The 20,449-nt window shown below is 48.7% G+C and overlaps 1 protein-coding gene across 2 annotated transcripts in view; it reads left to right on the top strand.

Moving 5' to 3' along the window:
• The window catches only part of KIF7 (kinesin family member 7), a 183,508-nt gene that overhangs the window by 33,652 nt on the left and 129,407 nt on the right, over positions 1–20,449 (top strand). For both annotated transcript variants that reach the window (XM_075345929.1, XM_075345930.1), the window contains exon 5: positions 14,785–15,328. In XM_075345929.1, the coding sequence (XP_075202044.1) occupies positions 14,785–15,328 (544 nt within the window). The remainder of the gene's footprint in view (positions 1–14,784; positions 15,329–20,449) is intronic.

Here is a 20,449-nt window from a genome sequence, read left to right on the forward strand (position 1 = left end):
TGGTCGAGTCTGCACACTTTCACCAAGCATTATCAGGTGCATACCTACGCTTCGGCGGACGCCAGCCTAGGTAGACAAGTCCTTCAGGCGGCGGTTGCCCACCTGTAGGAAAGGACTGTTTTTACGGTCCTGTCACGAGGTGTTATTTTACCCACCCAGGGACTGCTTTTGGACGTCCCAATCGTCTGGGTCTCCCAATTAGGAGCGATAAAGAAGAAGGGAATTTTGTTACTTACCGTAAATTCCTTTTCTTCTAGCTCCAATTGGGAGACCCAGCACCCGCCCTGTTTTCTTAGGGATTTTTGTTTTTTCGGGTACACATGTTGTTCATGTTAAATGGTTCAGTTCTCCGATGTTTCTTCGGATTGAATTTGTTTTTAAACCAGTTATTGGCTTTCCTCCTTCTTGCTTTTGCACTAAAACTGAGGAGCCCGTGATCCCACGGGGGGTGTATAGGCAGAAGGGGAGGGGCCTTACACTTTTAAGTGTAGTGCTTTGTGTGGCCTCCGGAGGCAGTAGCTATACACCCAATCGTCTGGGTCTCCCAATTGGAGCTAGAAGAAAAGGAATTTACGGTAAGTAACAAAATTCCCTTCTTTGCATCTCGAGCTGACGTTTCTAATTGTACCATTTTTGCGCAGATGCCACGTTTTGATCGCCTGTTATTGCATTTTGCGTAAAACTTGCGGCGACCAAAAAACTTGGCGTTTGGAATTTTTTTGCCACTACGCCGTTTACCAATCAGATTAATTGATTTTATATTTTGATTGGGCATTTCTGAACGCGGCGATACCAAATATATTTATTTATTTTTTAACCCTTTAATTTTCAATGGGGGAAAGGGGGGTGATTTGAACTTTTAGGGTTTTTTTTTTAAACCTTTTTTTTTTTTTTTTTATTTTACTAGTCCCCCTAGGGGGCTATAGCGATCAGCAATCCGATCGCTATTATCTATCTGCTGATCACAGCTATACAGCTGTAAACAGCAGATACAGTCACTCTTTTTCCCTCTGTTCCGTGCCGAGGAAAAACGAAAATGAAACATCATAGCTGCAGGCGTCATCACATGACCCTGTGCTACGATGGCAACCACCGATAGTCACGTGATCACGCACGTGACTTCCGGTGGGGGCGGCGGTAAGTAAAAAACATGGCCGCGCGCATTTAGATCTTGCTGCCAGACTTTGGCAGCAAGGTTTAAGGGGTTAATGGCCGCGGGTGGAAGCGATTCCACCCGCGGCTAGCAGGCACACATGTCAGCTGTTGAAAACAGCTGATATGTGTGCCGACCGCCGCCTGCCCGCGGCAGGGGGCGGGGCTTAACGGGACACGCTCCATGACGGATATATCCGTCCATGGTCGTGAAGGGGTTAATCCTCCCCACAGCATTTGGTATTTCAGTCACACTGTTATGGTGCGCTACATGTGCCATCACCATACCCTCTTCTCATCAATGTCTGCACACACAGGAGGGCATGGTGAAAAAATGTCATTAACCCCTTCACCCCCGGGCGATTTACCTTTTTTTGTTTTTTTTGTTTTTGTTGTTTTTTTTCCCTCCTTCTGAGAGCCGTAACGTTTTATTTTTCCGTCAATAGGGCTTGTTTTTTTTGAGACGAGTTGTACTTTTGAATGAAACCATTAGTTTTACTATATAGTGTACTAAAAAACGGCAAAAAAAATTCCAAGTGTGAAAAAATTGCAAAAAAAAATGCGACTGTTTTTGGGATATTTTATTCACTGTTTTCACTATATGGTAAAACTGCTCGCATGATGTCTCAGGTCGGTAAGAGTTTGTAGACTTCCAAACATGTTTAGGTTTACTTTTATCTTGCACAAAATACGCGGTGACCACAAAAAACTTAATTTTGGCGTTTGGAATTTACGTCGTTTACCGATCAGGGCTGCTTTCACACTACGTTTTTTTAACATGCCTCATGAACGTTTTTTTTTTTTTTTTTTTTTTGCTGCAAAAGTGGATCCTGTTTTTGCTAAGAAAATCACATGCAAACGCATGTTATTTTACTGGATCCTGTCACCTGAAGTTTATGGGGGGGCATTGGAGTCATGTGATCGGGAGGGAGGGGAACTGAACTGACAGACTGGAAATTCAGACGCAGCTGGGGGTGAGAGAGAGAGAGGGGGGGGGGAGAGGGGAGGGGAGAGAGAGAGAGACTGTGATCACGCCAGGCTGGTTTCTGGCCAAACAGGATTCTGTCTATCAGCATGCCACCGTTCACATTTGTTTGGATCCAGCAATTTGCAGTATTTGGACACAGCTCAAAAGTAGTGTTTTTGAAAAAAACCCTGCAAATCGCTGGATCCTGACTAAACTGCACGCAAACGCATGTGACCGCATGTTGACGCGAGTCCATTGCAAATGCATTAAAATGAAAACATATTTGAACTGGATCCATTATACGCGTTAATAAAACACTCACGACGTATGTTAAAAAGAAGTAGTGTGAAAGCAGCCTAAGGCGTTTTTTTTAACATGCGTCCTGAACGTTTTTTTCCTGCAAAAGCGGATCCAGTACAAATGCGTTTTTATTTCAATGCATTTGCAATGGACTTGCATCAACATGCGTTTGCATGCAGTTTAGTCAGGATCCAGCGACTTGCAGTTTTTTAACATTGTTTAAAAACGCTACTTGTAGCGTTTTTGAGCTGCGTCCAAATACTGCAAGTCGCTGGATTGTGACAAAACTGCACGCAAATGCATGTGAACGGTGGTATACTGATAGACAGGATCCTGTTTGGTGTACTGAGCATGCCCAGAAACCACAGAGTGAGTTTGTTTCTCCCTCTGTCTCTGTCTCTCCCTCTGTCTCTCCCTCTGTCTCTCCCTCTGTCTCTCCCTCTGTCTCTCCCTCTGTCTCTCCCTCTGTCTCTCCCTCTGTCTCTCCCTCTGTCTCTCCCTCTGTCTCTCCCTCTGTCTCTCCCTCTGTCTCTCCCTCTGTCTCTCCCTCTGTCTCTCCCTCTGTCTCTCCCTCTGTCTCTCCCTCTGTCTCTCCCTCTGTCTCTCCCTCTGTCTCTCCCTCTGTCTCTCCCTCTGTCTCTCACTCTGTCTCTCCCTCTGTCTCTCCCTCTGTCTCTCCCTCTGTCTCTCCCTCTGTCTCTCCCTCTGTCTCTCCCTCTGTCTCTCCCTCTGTCTCTCCCTCTGTCTCTCCCTCTGTCTCTCCCTCTGTCTCTCCCTCTGTCTCTCCCTCTGTCTCTCCCTCTGTCTCTCCCTCTGTCTCTCCCTCTGTCTCTCCCTCTGTCTCTCCCTCTGTCTCTCCCTCTGTCTCTCCCTCTGTCTCTCCCTCTGTCTCTCCCTCTGTCTCTCCCTCTGTCTCTCCCTCTGTCTCTCCCTCTGTCTCTCCCTCTGTCTCTCCCTCTGTCTCTCCCTCTGTCTCTCCCTCTGTCTCTCCCTCTGTCTCTCCCTCTGTCTCTCCCTCTGTCTCTGTCTCTGTCTCTGTCTCTGTCTCTGTCTCTGTCTCTCCCTCTCCCTCTCCCTCTGTCTCTGTCTCTGTCTCTCCCTCTGTCTCTGTCTCTCCCTCTGTCTCTGTCTCTCCCTCTGTCTCTGTCTCTCCCTCTGTCTCTGTCTCTCCCTCTGTCTCTGTCTCTCCCTCTGTCTCTGTCTCTCCCTCTGTCTCTGTCTCTCCCTCTGTCTCTGTCTCTCCCTCTCCCTCTCCCTCTCTCTGTCTCTGTCTCTGTCTCTCCCTCTCCCTCTCCCTCTGTCTCTCCCTCTGTCTCTGTCTCTCCCTCTGTCTCTGTCTCTCCCTCTGTCTCTGTCTCTCCCTCTGTCTCTGTCTCTCCCTCTGTCTCTGTCTCTCCCTCTGTCTCTGTCTCTGTCTCTCCCTCTGTCTCTCTCTCTCCCTCTGTCTCTGTCTCTCTCTCTCCCTCTGTCTCTGTCTCTCCCTCTGTCTCTCCCTCTGTCTCTGTCTCTCCCTCTGTCTCTGTCTCTCCCTCTGTCTCTGTCTCTCCCTCTGTCTCTGTCTCTGTCTCTGTCTCTGTCTCTGTCTCTGTCTCTCCCTCTGTCTCTGTCTCTCCCTCTGTCTCTGTCTCTCCCTCTGTCTCTCCCTCTGTCTCTCCCTCTCCCTCTGTCTCTGTCTCTCCCTCTGTCTCTGTCTCTGTCTCTCCCTCTGTCTCTGTCTCTGTCTCTCCCTCTGTCTCTGTCTCTGTCTCTCCCTCTGTCTCTGTCTCTCCCTCTGTCTCTGTCTCTCCCTCTGTCTCTGTCTCTCCCTCTGTCTCTGTCTCTCCCTCTGTCTCTCCCTCTGTCTCTCCCTCTCCCTCTCCCTCTGTCTCTGTCTCTGTCTCTGTCTCTCCCTCTCCCTCTCCCTCTGTCTCTGTCTCTGTCTCTGTCTCTGTCTCTGTCTCTCCCTCTGTCTCTGTCTCTCCCTCTGTCTCTGTCTCTCCCTCTGTCTCTGTCTCTCCCTCTGTCTCTGTCTCTCCCTCTGTCTCTGTCTCTCCCTCTGTCTCTGTCTCTCCCTCTGTCTCTGTCTCTGTCTCTCCCTCTGTCTCTGTCTCTGTCTCTCCCTCTGTCTCTGTCTCTGTCTCTCCCTCTGTCTCTGTCTCTCCCTCTGTCTCTGTCTCTGTCTCTCTCTCTCCCTCTGTCTCTGTCTCTCCCTCTGTCTCTGTCTCTGTCTCTCCCTCTCCCTCTGTCTCTGTCTCTCCCTCTGTCTCTGTCTCTCCCTCTGTCTCTGTCTCTCCCTCTGTCTCTGTCTCTCCCTCTGTCTCTGTCTCTGTCTCTCCCTCTGTCTCTGTCTCTCCCTCTGTCTCTGTCTCTCTCTCTCCCTCTGTCTCTCTCTCTCCCTCTGTCTCTCTCTCTCCCTCTGTCTCTGTCTCTCCCTCTGTCTCTGTCTCTCCCTCTGTCTCTGTCTCTCCCTCTGTCTCTGTCTCTCCCTCTGTCTCTGTCTCTCCCTCTGTCTCTGTCTCTCCCTCTGTCTCTGTCTCTCCCTCTGTCTCTGTCTCTCCCTCTGTCTCTGTCTCTCCCTCTGTCTCTGTCTCTCCCTCTGTCTCTGTCTCTCCCTCTGTCTCTGTCTCTCCCTCTGTCTCTGTCTCTCCCTCTGTCTCTGTCTCTCCCTCTGTCTCTGTCTCTCCCTCTGTCTCTGTCTCTCCCTCTGTCTCTGTCTCTCCCTCTGTCTCTGTCTCTCCCTCTGTCTCTGTCTCTGTCTCTCCCTCTGTCTCTGTCTCTCCCTCTGTCTCTGTCTCTGTCTCTCCCTCTGTCTCTGTCTCTCCCTCTGTCTCTGTCTCTCCCTCTGTCTCTGTCTCTCCCTCTGTCTCTGTCTCTCCCTCTGTCTCTGTCTCTCCCTCTGTCTCTGTCTCTCCCTCTGTCTCTGTCTCTCCCTCTGTCTCTGTCTCTCCCTCTGTCTCTGTCTCTCTCTCTCCCTCTGTCTCTGTCTCTCCCTCTGTCTCTCCCTCTGTCTCTGTCTCTCCCTCTGTCTCTCCCTCTCCCTCTGTCTCTGTCTCTCCCTCTGTCTCTGTCTCTCCCTCTGTCTCTGTCTCTCTCTCTCCCTCTGTCTCTGTCTCTCCCTCTCCCTCTGTCTCTGTCTCTCCCTCTGTCTCTGTCTCTCCCTCTGTCTCTGTCTCTCCCTCTGTCTCTGTCTCTGTCTCTCCCTCTGTCTCTGTCTCTGTCTCTCCCTCTGTCTCTGTCTCTGTCTCTCCCTCTGTCTCTGTCTCTGTCTCTCCCTCTGTCTCTGTCTCTGTCTCTCCCTCTGTCTCTGTCTCTGTCTCTCCCTCTGTCTCTGTCTCTGTCTCTCCCTCTGTCTCTCCCTCTGTCTCTGTCTCTCCCTCTGTCTCTGTCTCTCCCTCTGTCTCTGTCTCTCCCTCTGTCTCTGTCTCTCCCTCTGTCTCTCAGTTCTACTGACTCCCGATCAGATGACTCCAATGCCCGCCCATAAAATAACACTTGCGTTTGCATGCGTTTTTCTTTAGAAAAACAGGATCCGCTTTTGCAGCAAAAAAATGTTCATAACGTATGTTTAAAAAAAAGTAGTGTGAAAGCAGCCTTAATTGATTTTATAGTTTAATAGATCGGGCATTTCTAAACACTGCCATACCAAATATGTGCATTTTTTTAACCCTTTAATTTTTAATGGGGCAAGTGAGGGGTGATTTGAACTTTTTATTTTTTTGGGTTTTTTTAGTTTTTTTTTCTAAGGCTATGTGCGCACGTGTGCGTATTGCATGTAGTTACGCTGTGTTCTGCACAGCAGCGTAACTGCATGCATCCTGTGTCCCCAGCACAATCTATGAAGATTGTGCATGAGACGTGCGCATGTGGCGTATTAGAACGCAGCGATTCGGCTGCTGCCCAAAGCGTGCGTTCTAAGAAGTGACATGTCACTTCTTTCGTGCGTTTTGCATGCTGTCTATAGGGAGAGGGAGCATGCAGAACGCACAAATTCTGCAGGCACCAAGCGCTTCAGAACTGAGCTTTTCAGCTGCTTTTGTGTGCGGTGCAGAGCGCACACGTGTGCACATAGCCTTAGGATCTGCTAGCAGTCTGATCGTTCTTCCATTTCTCCAGATCACAGCTACACAGCTGAGATCTACAGAAAAGCAGCTCTCCTATTACAAACGCCAGTCTGACGGGTGTAAGAGGAAGTGACTCATGATAGCTACAGGAGTCATCACATGACCTTGTGCTACCATAACAAGCATCGGACCCACGTGATCACGTCACGTGACTTCCGATGGCACCGGGTAAGTGAATACTTACTGCGGCGCGCTGTTTCATCTCGCTGTCACATTTTCACAGCGTGCTGTAGGGGTTTAACAGGCACGAGTGGAGAGCAGATCCACTCGTGCTTAATAGCCGCACATGTCAGCTGTTCAAATCAGCTGACATGTATGGGGATCGCTGCCAACTGCGATGCCCAGTACGGCATGCGTCGTGAAGAGGTTAAGCAATGGTTGCACATGAGCGAGTGTGTACTGCTCGATATCCACATGCTTGCTTACAGTTTTAGATGGGTGCTTTTGCTCTGCAGTTGAAGTCACAGTGAATTAGGACCAAGGTCGTCATGTAACTGTTGGGACTTTTCTCATTCATTATCAAAGTGGAATAAGTTTCATTTATGTTGTATATTATTAGTGATGAGCGAGCGTATTCGGCACTATTCATTACTCTATCAAGCATTGGAGTCCTTGGTTAGTCGCAGAACTCAGCCGAATATTGCGCTTGTTCGGATATTTCGTTCGTGAAACAACTACAACAAGGAACAGGCTTGCTTCACTGCATGATGTGTGCAGACACTGCAGGTAGAGCCATTCTCAGTCTCTGAATGGCTCTCTCCTAGGGGATTAAACAACGTTCTCAGACGACTTGGGCTAGGTTCACATTTCCGTCAATTTGTATCAGTCACAATACACGACTCTGGTAAACAACGGAATCAATCTGGCGGATTCCTTTGTTCCCATATACTTGTATGAGCGGCAGATTGTGACTGGTGATGCTGCGTTGCATCCTCCGCCCGACTGATCAGCCGTGGAACGACTGACCGTCGGGCGGCAGGAACGCAGAGTGTAATGATTTTTGAGCAGCAGAATCCTTTTGATTCCGCTGCACATGCTCTCTCTCGGCGGCCGAACGATCAGCTGATCGCCCGGCAGCCGCCTTCTGTGAGCGATCAGCTGTTCACCCAGCGGCCGACTGATGTGATCGATCAGCTGTTCACCCGGCGGCCGACTGCTGTGAGCGATCAGCTGTTCACCCGGCAGCCAACAGCTGTGAGCGATCAGCTGTTCACCCGGCGGCCGACTGCTTTGAGCGATCAGCTGTTCACCCGGCGGCCGACTGCTGTGAGCGATCAGCTGTTCACCCGGCGGCCGACTGCTGTGAGCGATCAGCTGTTCACCCGGCGGCCAGCTGCTGTGAGCGAGCAGCTGATCACCCGGCGGCCAGCTGCTGTGAGCGAGCAGCTGATCACCCGGCGGCCAGCTGCTGTGAGCGAGCAGCTGATCGCTCTCTCTCTCTTCCACGTTTTACAACAGAGTCCGACAATTAATTCTTATTCTTGTCATCCGTTGTACAACGCATCAGTCACAAGCGTCAAGCAACACATGTGACTGATGAAAAACAACGGAAATGTGAACCTAGCCTTAGTGTGACAAAAAAAACAACCCCTCCCTCCTGCTAGAAAAGCTCTGTTTATGGCTAACTATATGTGGGCAGAGAGCCAAACAGGCCAGTCATTCACGTTCCATAATGCTCGTTACTCTCGTAAAGCTCGTTTGAGCATCTGACAAGCTCGAATCTGGTAACGAACATTTGAGCATTTTAGTGCTCACCAGGGCTGAGCGGATCCGGATCTGCGCAGCTGCGGGCTGAGAATACCAGCCCCCCAGCCGGCTTTATCTTGGCTGGGTATCAAAATTAGGGGACCGCATGTCGCTTTTTTTTTTTTTTTATCTTCATTTTTTATTTAAATAATAAAAAAAAGCAGTATCACCGGCACAGTTTCTGAAACACATGCACGTTCATCATACTGACCCGCAGACACTTGCACTACTTTCCCCGCCCACCGGCCGTCCTGCTGCCTGTGATTGGTTGCAGTCTGCTGACACTCAGGGTGGGGGCGCGTCTAGCTGAAACTAATCACACGTGCCGGAGTTTGGGCAAAACAATGAATATTGAATTGTCGGCTCCGGAAGCGTGACCCGGAAGGAGTTTGCTGCCATGACACAGCCTCGGTTGGGTATACTGTGCGCTCTCCTACCCCTATCACCTCCACAAACATTTTCAATATCCGGATTCTGGTCCCCATACACTTATATGGGCACCGGAATCCGGAGCGGAGCCACACTTTTTTTTTTTTTTTTTCAATCCGGCAGTGATCCGCCGGTCCCGGATTTTGGTGGGTTCGATAAACTCTAGTGCTCACCCATCAGCAGTAGTGTTGAGCAAATACTTAACTATTCGTATTCGCTATGCTGTTAGCGAGTACTGTCCGCCACTTGCATATTCGTTACAAGTAGCCGGTGCAATGTAAGTCAATGGGAAATACTCGCTAAGTAGCCAGTAACTCGAAAGCCGCACTTTTCGTGCGTGTAGCGAATAATATGGCTTTCGGGTTATTTGCTACTTAGCGAGCATTTCTCATTGACTTGCATTGCGCCCGCTACTCGTAACGAATATGCGAATAGCGAACAGTACTCGCTAACTACTCGCTCAACACTAATCACTAGTTATTACCTGATCCATAGTTTGCGAAACCTTTTGTCTACTACTTTCTGTGTTTTCTTAGTTTTTTTTATTTGCTTCCCATGGTCAGTTGAGAAACAAAAGCATTTTGCAATTTCAGTTTTGTGGATATATGTTTGGGTTTTTTTGTGTGCTCATTTTGTTGAAAGGTAGGCCTATATATAGCATACCTTAAACATCAGTATTATCTTCTATCATCGGAGGTAGGGCATTTCACCAGTAGAAGTTGATGACTGTGATATTACAAATGCATATTTCTTTGTCGCTCCATTGGGAGACCCAGACAATTGGGTGTATAGCTTATGCCTCCGGAGGCCACACAAAGTATTACACTAAAAGTGTAAAGCCCCTCCCCTTCTGCCTATACACCCCCCGTGCATCACGGGCTCCTCAGTTTTTATGCTTTGTGCGAAGGAGGCTGACATCCACGCATAGCTCCACAGCTTAGTCAGCAGCAGCTGCTGACTAGGTCGGATGGAAGAAAAGAGGGCCCATAACAGGGCCCCCAGCATGCTCCCTTCTCACCACACTGTGTCGGCGGTGCTGTTAAGGTTGAGGTACCCATTGCGGGTACACAGGCAGGAGCCACATGCTGTTTTCCTTCCCCATCCCTTAATGGGCTCTGGGTGAAGTGGGATCCTAATCGGTCTCCAGGCACAGGGACCGTGCTCCCTCCGCAGCCCCTGGGAATCTGCTGGATAGGAGCCGGGTATCGTCAGGGACAAGGCCCTGATGTTGTCAAGGGCTAGACTCAGTGTCCTAAGGTGGATCCTCCAATCTCCAGACTGGCGGCTAGATCCATAGTTGCAGTGGAAGATGGGGCTTCACTCAAAGATGCCACTGACAGACAGATGGAACTATGGTTGAAATCCATCTATGAAGCTATCGGCGTGTCGTTTGCTCCAGCATTCGCAGCCGTATGGGCACTCCAAGCTATCTCAGCTTGTCAGGCGCAGATTAATGCAGTAACACGTACATCTGCCCCGCAAGTGGTGTCCTTAACCACTCAGGCGTCGGCGTTTGCGTCCTACGCCATTAATGCTATCCTGGACTCTGCGAGCCGTACGGCGGTAGCATCCGCCAATTCGGTGGTAGTCCGCAGGGCCATGTGGCTACGTGAATGGAAGGCAGATTCTGCTTCCAAAAAGTTCTTAACCGGTTTGCCATTGTCTGGCGACCGCTTGTTTGGTGAGCGATTGGATGAAATCATTAAACAATCCAAGGGAAAGGACTCATCCTTACCCCAGTCCAGACCAAACAGACCTCAACCACGGAAGGTACAATCGAGGTTTCGGTCCTTTCGGACCGCGGGCAGGTCTCAATTCTCCTCGTCCAAACGGCCTCAGAAAGATCAGAGGAACTCCGATTCATGGCGGTCTAAGTCACGTCCTAAAAAGACCGCCGGAGGAACCGCTCCCAAAGCGGCCTCCTCATGACTTTCGGCCTCTTCACACCGCATCCTCGGTCGGTGGCAGGCTCTCCCGCTTTTGCGACGCCTGGCTGCCACAGGTAAAAGACCGATGGGTGAGAGACATTCTATCTCACGGTTACAGGATAGAGTTCAGCTCTCGTCCTCCGACTCGTTTCTTCAGAACATCTCCGCCCCCCGAAAGAGCCGATGCTCTTCTGCAGGCGGTGGGCACTCTGAAGGCGGAAGGAGTGGTGATCCCTGTTCCTCTTCAGCAACGGGGTCACGGTTTTTACTCCAACCTGTTCGTGGTGCCAAAAAAGGACGGATCCTTCCGTCCTGTTCTGGACCTAAAACTGCTCAACAAGCATGTGAAAACCAGGCGGTTCCGGATGGAATCGCTCCGCTCCGTCATCGCCTCAATGTCCCAAGGAGATTTCCTAGCATCAATCGACATCAAGGATGCTTATCTCCACGTACCGATTGCACCAGAGCATCAGCGCTTCCTGCGTTTCGCCATAGGGGACGAACACCTTCAGTTCGTGGCACTGCCTTTTGGCCTGGCGACAGCCCCACGGGTCTTCACCAAGGTTATGGCAACAGTGGTGGCAATCCTACACTCTCAGGGACACTCGGTGATCCCTTACTTAGACGATCTACTTGTCAAGGCACCCTCTCAAGGGGCATGCCAACACAGCCTGAACATTGCTCTGGAGACTCTCCAGAGTTTCGGGTGGATCATCAACTTTCCAAAGTCAAATCTGACACTGGCCCAATCACTGACATATCTTGGCATGGAGTTTCATACTCTCTCAGCGATAGTGAAGCTTCCGCTGAACAAACAGCGTTCACCACAGACAGGGGTGCAATCTCTCCTTCAAGGCCAGTCACACCCCCTGAGGCGCCTCATGCACTTCCTAGGGAAGATGATAGCAGCAATGGAGGCAGTTCCTTTTGCGCAGTTTCACCTGCACCCACTTCAATGGGACATTCTCCGCAAATGGGACAGGAAGTCGACGTCCCTCGACAGGAACGTCTCCCTTTCTCGGGCAGCCAAGGCTTCCCTTCAGTGGTGGCTTCTCCCCACTTCTCTGTCGAAGGGGAAATCCTTCCTGCCCCCATCCTGGGCGGTGGTCACGACGGACGCGAGCCTGTCAGGGTGGGGAGCGGTTTTTCTCCACCACAGGGCTCAGGGTACTTGGACTCAGACAGAGTCCTCCCTTCAGATCAATGTTCTGGAGATAAGGGCAGTGTATCTTGCCCTAAAGGCGTTCCAGCCGTGGCTGGAAGGCAAACAGATCCGAATTCAGTCGGACAACTCCACAGCGGTGGCATACATCAACCACCAAGGCGGGACACGCAGTCGGCAAGCCTTCCAGGAAGTCCGGCGGATTCTGCTGTGGGTGGAAGCCACAGCCTCCACCATATCCGCGGTTCACATCCCGGGCGTAGAAAACTGGGAAGCAGACTTTCTCAGTCGCCAGGGCATGGACGCAGGGGAATGGTCCCTTCACCCGGACGTGTTTCAGGAGATCTGTTGCCGCTGGGGCATGCCGGACGTCGACCTAATGGCGTCCCGGCACAACAACAAGGTCCCGACATTCATGGCACGGTCTCAAGATCACAGAGCTCTGGCGGCAGACGCCTTAGTTCAGGATTGGTCGCAGTTTCAACTCCCTTATGTGTTTCCTCCTCTGGCACTGTTGCCCAGAGTGTTACGCAAGATCAGGGCCGACTGCCGCCGCGCCATCCTCGTCGCTCCAGACTGGCCGAGGAGGTCGTGGTACCCGGATCTGTGGCATCTCACGGTCGGCCAACCGTGGGCACTACCAGACCGACTAGACTTGCTGTCTCAAGGGCCGTTTTTCCATCTGAATTCTGCGGCCCTCAACCTGACTGTGTGGCCATTGAGTCCTGGATCCTAGCGTCTTCAGGGTTATCTCAAGAGGTCATTGCCACTATGAGACAGGCTAGGAAACCAACGTCCGCCAAGATCTACCACAGGACGTGGAAGATATTCCTGTCGTGGTGCTCTGCTCAGGGTTTTTCTCCCTGGCCATTTACCTTGCCCACTTTCCTGTCCTTCCTTCAATCCGGATTGGAAAAGGGTTTGTCGCTCGGCTCCCTTAAGGGACAAGTCTCTGCGCTCTCTGTCTTTTTTCAGAAGCGCCTAGCCAGACTTCCACAGGTACGCACGTTCCTGCAGGGGGTTTGTCACATCGTCCCTCCTTACAAGCGTCCGTTAGAACCCTGGGATCTGAACAGGGTGCTGATGGCTCTTCAGAAACCACCGTTCGAGCCAATGAGGGATATCTCTCTCTCACGCCTTTCGCAGAAAGTGGTCTTCCTAGTAGCAGTCACTTCACTTCGGAGAGTGTCTGAGCTAGCAGCGTTGTCGTGCAAAGCCCCTTTCCTGGTGTTTCACCAGGACAAGGTGGTTCTGCGTCCGGTTCCGGAATTTCTCCCTAAGGTGGTATCCCCCTTTCATCTCAATCAGGATATCTCCTTACCCTCTTTTTGGCCTCATCCAGTTCACCAATGTGAAAAGGATTTGCACTTGTTAGATCTGGTGAGAGCACTCAGATTCTACATTTCTCGTACGGCGCCCCTGCGCCGCTCGGATGCACTCTTTGTCCTTATCGCTGGCCAGCGTAAAGGGTCACAAGCTTCCAAATCAACCCTGGCTCGGTGGATCAAGGAACCAATTCTCGAAGCTTATCGTTCCTCGGGGCTTCCGGTTCCCTCAGGGCTGAAGGCCCATTCTACCAGGGCCGTGGGAGCGTCCTGGGCCTTGCGGCACCAGGCTACGGCTCAGCAGGTGTGTCAGGCAGCTACCTGGTCGAGCCTGCACACTTTCACGAAACACTATCAGGTGCATACCTATGCTTCGGCAGATGCCAGCCTAGGTAGGCGAGTCCTTCAGGCGGCGGTTGCCCACCTGTAGGACGGAGCCGTTTACGGCTCTATTACGAGGTATTATTTTACCCACCCAGGGACTGCTTTTGGACGTCCCAATTGTCTGGGTCTCCCAATGGAGCGACAAAGAAGAAGGGAATTTTGTTTACTTACCGTAAATTCCTTTTCTTCTAGCTCCAATTGGGAGACCCAGCACCCGCCCCTGTTCCCTTCGGGCTGTTGTTCTTTGTGTACACATGTTGTTCATGTTGAATGGTTTCAGTTCTCCGAACATCCTTCGGATTGAATTTATTTTAAACCAATTTATAATTTTTTCCTCCTTCTTGCTTTTGCACCAAAACTGAGGAGCCCGTGATGCACGGGGGGTGTATAGGCAGAAGGGGAGGGGCTTTACACTTTTAGTGTAATACTTTGTGTGGCCTCCGGAGGCATAAGCTATACACCCAATTGTCTGGGTCTCCCAATTGGAGCTAGAAGAAAAGGAATTTACGGTAAGTAAACAAAATTCCCTTCATTTGACTAGTTTTCCCCCAATTAATCTATTTTACAAAAATTTGACTAAATGAGATTTATTCAGTAATAGTGGTCTGAAGCCTCCATTGTATTATTGGTTACATTTATTTAGTATTTTTGTGAAGTTACTACTAATGATGGGTGAGCGTGCTCTGTCTTCGTGGTGCTCGGCCAAACATCGACCAAAACACACAGGCTCGCTTCACTGAATGATGGGAGCTGGCACCCCAGTGAGAACCACTTGCAATCTCTGAATGGTTCTCACAGGGGGTAAAAATATGGCTGGATATATGTGGGCAGAGCGTCGAACTGCCCAATCATTGACTTCCATTATACTTGTTACTCGGGTTGAGCCCGTCCAAGTGTCTGACCTGCTCGATTTGAGGAAACGAGCACTCGAGCATCAGTGTTCACTCATCATTTAGAATACTCAGCATTTTGCTGCTCACCCATCATTAGTTACTGCCATATTCTCAATTGGTAATACTAGCCCAAATCTAACGGAGTGTTTCTGCCATCTCCCCCCTCAACTTTATCTCTGGGTTTTTGCTTCCATTTTATTTCACAGGGCTTTTGCTTCGGGTCTGCTCAGTGTGAACATGTTTATGTACTAAGTTCATGTTAAACATAATTTCCACATTTTGAATGAATTCTTGCTGTCATCTATGTAATAGTTTATCTTCAGAATGTTTACTTGTATTTCTCCGCCTTGTCTACTTTGGATTGTGCAATGAATGGATCACATGTTGCTTCTTTATAGGATCTTGAAGGATTCCCTGGGAGGAAATGCCAAGACTGTTATGATGTGTTGCATTAGTCCTTCAGCGTCAGACTTTGATGAAACTTTGAACACCCTTAACTACGCCAACCGTGCACAGAATATTAAAAATAAAGCGACTGTCAACTGCAAGAAAGATACCGAACGAGTGGAAGACCTACAGCATCAGATAAAGTCGCTGCAGCGCGCCCTCGAGCAGAGACATCGATCAGAAACTCGAATCCTAAATAGATTAGACCCTTCTAAATTCCTGGCCCGAAGATCTACGGAAGATCATGTGTCCCGACTAATGGCAGAGTGTGCACATTATAGGACTTGTACAGACTCTGGTTACCTCCTTCTTATGGACTTTCTGTCAGAGGGAGGGCTGTCTCCTCACCAGGCCCAGAGGGTGAAGGACTGGATGTGTACGGTAGAAGAGGAAAGGAGTGAAGTGACATCCGCTTCAGGGCTAGATAGTGGGATTGAGAGCTCCACCGTGGAGGAACCCATGAAAGAAATCAGCAGGAAAACGACAAAGGGCAAGGTATAAAGCCAATAATAGTGCTGTGTATAAAGCCAAAAATAGTGGAATGTATTAATCCAAAGTATAAAGCCAATAATAGTGAAGTGTATTAATCCAGAGTATAAAACCTATAATAGTGGGGTGTATAAAGCCAATAATAGTGCAGTATATTAACCCTTTCACGACCGGCCGATTTTTCGCTTTCCGTTTTTTTTTTTCGCCATTCTTTTTCTGAGAGACGTAACTTTTTTATTTTTCAGTCAATATGGTCATGTGAGGGCTCATTTTTTGCGGAACGAGCTGTACTTTTAAATGAAACGATCAGTTTTACCATATTATGTACTAGAAAATGGCAAAAAAATTCCAAATGCTGAAAAATTGCAAAAAAAGTGCGATAGCACTATGGTTTTTGAGATATTTTATTCACTGTGTTCACTATATGGTAAAACTGATGTGTGGGTGTGATGCCTCAGGTCAGTGCGAGTTCGTAGACACCAAACATGTATAGGTTTACTTTTATATAAGGGGTTAAAAAAAATCGGAAGTTTGTCCGAAAAAAGTGGCGCACGTTTTACGCCATATTCCGTGACCCGTAGCGTTCTCATTTTTCGGGATCTTAGGCTCAATGACGGCTTATTTTTTCCGTCTCGAGCTGACGTTTTTAACGGTACCATTTTTGCGCAGATGCTACGTTTTGATCGCCTCTTATTGCATTTTGCGCAAAAGTTGTGGCGACAAAAAAACGTCGTTTTGGCGTTTGGAATTTTTTTGCCGCTACGCCGTTTACTGATCAGATTAATTGATTTTATATTTTGATAGATCGGGCGTTTCTGAACGCGGCGATACCAAATGTGTGTATATTTTTTATTTTTTTAACCCTTTAATTTTTAATGGGGCGAATGGGGGGTGATTTGAACTTTTAGGTTTTTTTGTTTTTTTTTAATTTTTTAAAACTTATTTTTTTACTTTTTTTTTTTATTTTACTAGTCCCCCTAGGGGGCTATTGCGATCAGCATTCCGATCGCTCTGCAGTATCTGCTGATCACAGCTGGAAGGCTGTAAACAGCAGATACGCTGTCTTTCTCTTTTGCTGTGCTCCGGGCACAGCGAAAGTGAAACCAATTCATGTGTAGTACAGGAGTCATCACATGACCCTGTACTACCATGGCAACTATCGGGAGTCACGTGATCGCGTCACGTGACTTCCGGTTTCGGCGGTAAGTAAAACTTTACCGCGATTGCGCTTATAATGGCGCTGTCATGTATTGACAGCGCCATTATAAGGGGTTAATCGGCACGAGCAGATAACGATTCTGCTCGTGCCTAGCAGGCACACATCTCAGCTGTGAAAATCAGCTGAGATGTGTGCCGATCGCGGCATGCTGCCGCCGGAGGACCGCGGGCAGTAAGATTATGTCATTTAGGACGTAATTTTACGGCCCGCGGTCGTTAAGGGGTTAATCCAAAGTATAAAGCCAATAATAGTGAAGTGTATTAATCCAGAGTATAAAACCTATAATAGTGCGGTGTATAAAGCCAATAATAGTGCGGTATATAAAGCCAATAATAGTGCGGTGTATTAAACCAAATTATAAAGCCAATAATAGTTCAGTTAATAAATCCGATGTGTAACGTCATTACTAGTAGTGTGGTCTATAAATCCAAGGTAAAAAGCCAATAATGGTGCAATGTATAAAGCCAAGCTATAAAACAAATAATAGTAGTGCAATGTATAAATCCAAAGTTAAAAGTCAATAATAATGTGGGGTATAAAGCCAATAATGACATTTTCACTGCACTGTGCAGTATATTCATTAACACAGTGCGGCCAATAGGTTTCATTATGTTTGTAAAGTAGTTTTAAGGCCACGTTCAGACCAGCATGTATTCAGTCTGTGCACAACGGACATTAAGTTGATCAATTGTAGCCAATGTACCAGTGGACCTGGGTGTTTTTCTACACAGACCAATGGTTCTCAAGAAATATAATATATGCAGTTTGCACTATTCTGGTACAGAAAAGTACATACATGAGGAAAAAGTTCCAACTTCCAACTGGGATGAAGATGAACGAGTACACGAAGCCTATCACATGTACTGTTTATCAGATGGCCTACTGAGCCGGGCCTCAGGTGACGGTTAAGTATAGGTGGCTGTCAGGTAACCCTCTCTCTCCCCCCACTTCACGCTATACACATTCATACTTGGCTCAGCAGAGCGTGCATACATTATCAATGGGCGTAACTTGCCTCAAGACACTTCTGGCGGCTGCTTATCTCCAATCTGAATGCAACAACCCATTCTTACTTTGCCTTAGCTACTGCCATCAGAGGAGTATCAGGGGTTAAACACTGGTAAAAAGACAAGCACAATAGGGTTTTATGTGGGTGATGTTAATGGTGTAGGTATAGAAACCTGCTGACCTGGTTGGGGTTGTGTGTCCACAGCCACGGAATGCACTTAATGCGCGGCTGCTGCAGCCCCACGATGATCAGAGACAGTGTACCAGGAAGAAAAGGGGTTAATAATCCGCGCTGCCGGAAAGATGAAGTCGAATGTGTCATCCAATTAGTTTATTAAGGTCTACGTGTTTTGAAGTAATAACCTCTACAGGACAGAAACTACTGAAGAAGTGACTTCAAAACACGTAGACCTTAATAATCTACTTGGATAACCCATTTGGTTTCATCTTCCCTCCACCAGCAGTGCAGATTGTTAACCGCTTTCTCTCCTGGTATACTATAAGACTTTGCAAGTGGAACAGAATTTTATCTGTAAAATCATGGCTATAATTCAGTTTCTGATGTGGACGAGGTTTCCTTTCTTGTCTGCAGTTATGGTGCCGTTTACCTGTGAGTCTGGAAAAAAGATTTTAAATGAAATCCGCATGGTAGTCATTAGCGTGTATATCATTACACATCTGTATTCTATCACTTCTATAGGCAGCTGAGCTACATCCCTGACTTCACTTATTTTGGAAGGTTTGCCTACCATGCAGTTATATAGGCAGCCTAGACATACAAGGTTAATTCCTTAGTGGAAGAGGCAGGCTGTCTGACTGTTTGGATTTCTCGCATTGTCATACCTTAGGCTAGGTTCACATTTCCATTTTTTTGCATCAGTCACCTGCGTTGCTTGACGCTTGTGACTGATGCGTTGTACAGTGGGTGACAAGAAATGGAATTGTCAGGAGAAAGTGGATTCCTTTGGTGAAATTATTTCAGTATAAAAACGAGAGAGAGAGCCGATCAGGTGATCACCCGGCGGCTGGCTCTTCAGATTGATCAGATGATCGTTCTCTCTATCAGCTGATCGCTCTCAAAAGCCGGCCGCCTGGAGGTCAGCTGATCGCTGTGAAATGCCGCCACCGGGCGATCACCTGATCCCTCTGAAAAGCCGGGCGATCAGCTGATCGCCCTCAAAAGCTGGCCGCCGGCTTTTCAGAGCGATCAGTTAATAGAGAGAACAATCAGCTGATCGCTCTGAATCATTTGTTTAAAACCTGCATGGGGGGAAGAGAGAGAGAGAGCGGAACTAATTTTACATGCTTTCGGACGTTATGCTGGGCATGCTCAGTAAAATGTGACAGATTCCTGCACTGGAATCTGTCATGTGATGCAGGATAACGGAATCCTGCACCATAGACATACATTATACTTCCTGACTGATTCCAACGGAATCCTGCAGGGTGCGTTTTTTTGCAGTAACAAAAAACGTTGCATGCTGCGTCCCTCCCGCCTGACGTTCAGTCAGTAAACGACTGATGCGCAGGGTCATCAGTCACAATCCGCCGCTCATACAAGTCTATGGGAAACAACAGAATTCGCCAAACAGATTGCGTTGTTTATCAGAGCGGCGGATTGTGACTGATCCTAAACAACGGCAATGTGATCATAGCCTTAAAAGTAAATGAACCGGATCCTGTATTGTAATAAATAGAGGTAAATGAAAAAGCACTCTATGACCTCTAATTTCGTATCGTATTTTTTGTTAAAATTGATCTCCCAGTAATAATTTCATGAATTGTGCGAATTGTCTGCATACCTATATCATGTATGATCTGTCATCAGACTATGCTGCTCTACGTAAGGCCAGCATAGTATGGATCAAGGGCAAAAATTTTAACGAATACACCAGACTCCGATTTAAAAGTCCCATCTATTGTGAAAGGTGGATCCTGTGGTTTTTGCCTATTGTAATCCTGCTGAGAAGTGATCGCTACAGAAGTATCAGCCTAATATTATGGCTTGTGCAAAAATTGTGAGATTTCCCATCTGACCGCTGCAGCCAATTACTGGTTTTAGAGGTCACACTGCTTTTTTCTTTGTCGCTCCTAATTGGGAGACCCAGACAATTGGGTGTATAGCTACTGCCTCCGGAGGCCACACAAAGTATTACACTTAAAAGTGTAAGGCCCCTCCCCTTCTGGCTATACACCCCCCCGTGGGATCACGGGCTCCTCAGTTTTATGCTTTGTGCGAAGGAGGTCAGACATGCACGCATTGCTCCACTGTTTAGTCAGCAGCAGCTGCTGACTATGTCGGATGGAAGAAAAGAGGGCCCATACGGGGGCCCCCAGCATGCTCCCTTCTCACCCCACTTGCGGTCGGCGGTGTTTGTTAAGGTTGAGGTACCCATTGCGGGTACGGAGGCTGGAGCCCACATGCTGATTCCTTCCCCATCCCCATTAGGGCTCTGGGTGAAGTGGGACTTGACCGGTCTCCGGGCACTGAGACCGTGCTCCATCCACAGCCCCTGGAGGATCTGCTGGATACGGAGCGGAGTTTCCTCAGGGACAGGACCCTGCTTCATTAAGGTACTCCGTGTCCCCGTGCTTACCGCACGCACACTGCAGCATTGCTGGGTGTGTTAGTGCGCCGGGGTAAACAGCGCTGCTGCGCTTGTGCAGTTACTCACTACAGCTCTGCTGAGTGAGGAGACTTAGTACGATCGGCCGATCCGGCCGCTGGGGTCAGTGTTTACTGCGTCGCGGCTGGGATTTGTGGTGCGCCGGGGACTTTCGCGCTGGCCGTGCATATATGACGGCCGCGCTAGATTACTACAGTCCCCGGCTTTTGCGGCCTAGTTCGTATCGTTCCCGCCCCCAGACCTGCCAGTCAGGAGGAGGGCGGGACGCTGTAC

The sequence above is a fragment of the Anomaloglossus baeobatrachus genome, chromosome 4 (genome assembly GCF_048569485.1).
Source record: "Anomaloglossus baeobatrachus isolate aAnoBae1 chromosome 4, aAnoBae1.hap1, whole genome shotgun sequence".
NCBI classification, from domain to species: Eukaryota; Metazoa; Chordata; class Amphibia; order Anura; family Aromobatidae; genus Anomaloglossus; species Anomaloglossus baeobatrachus.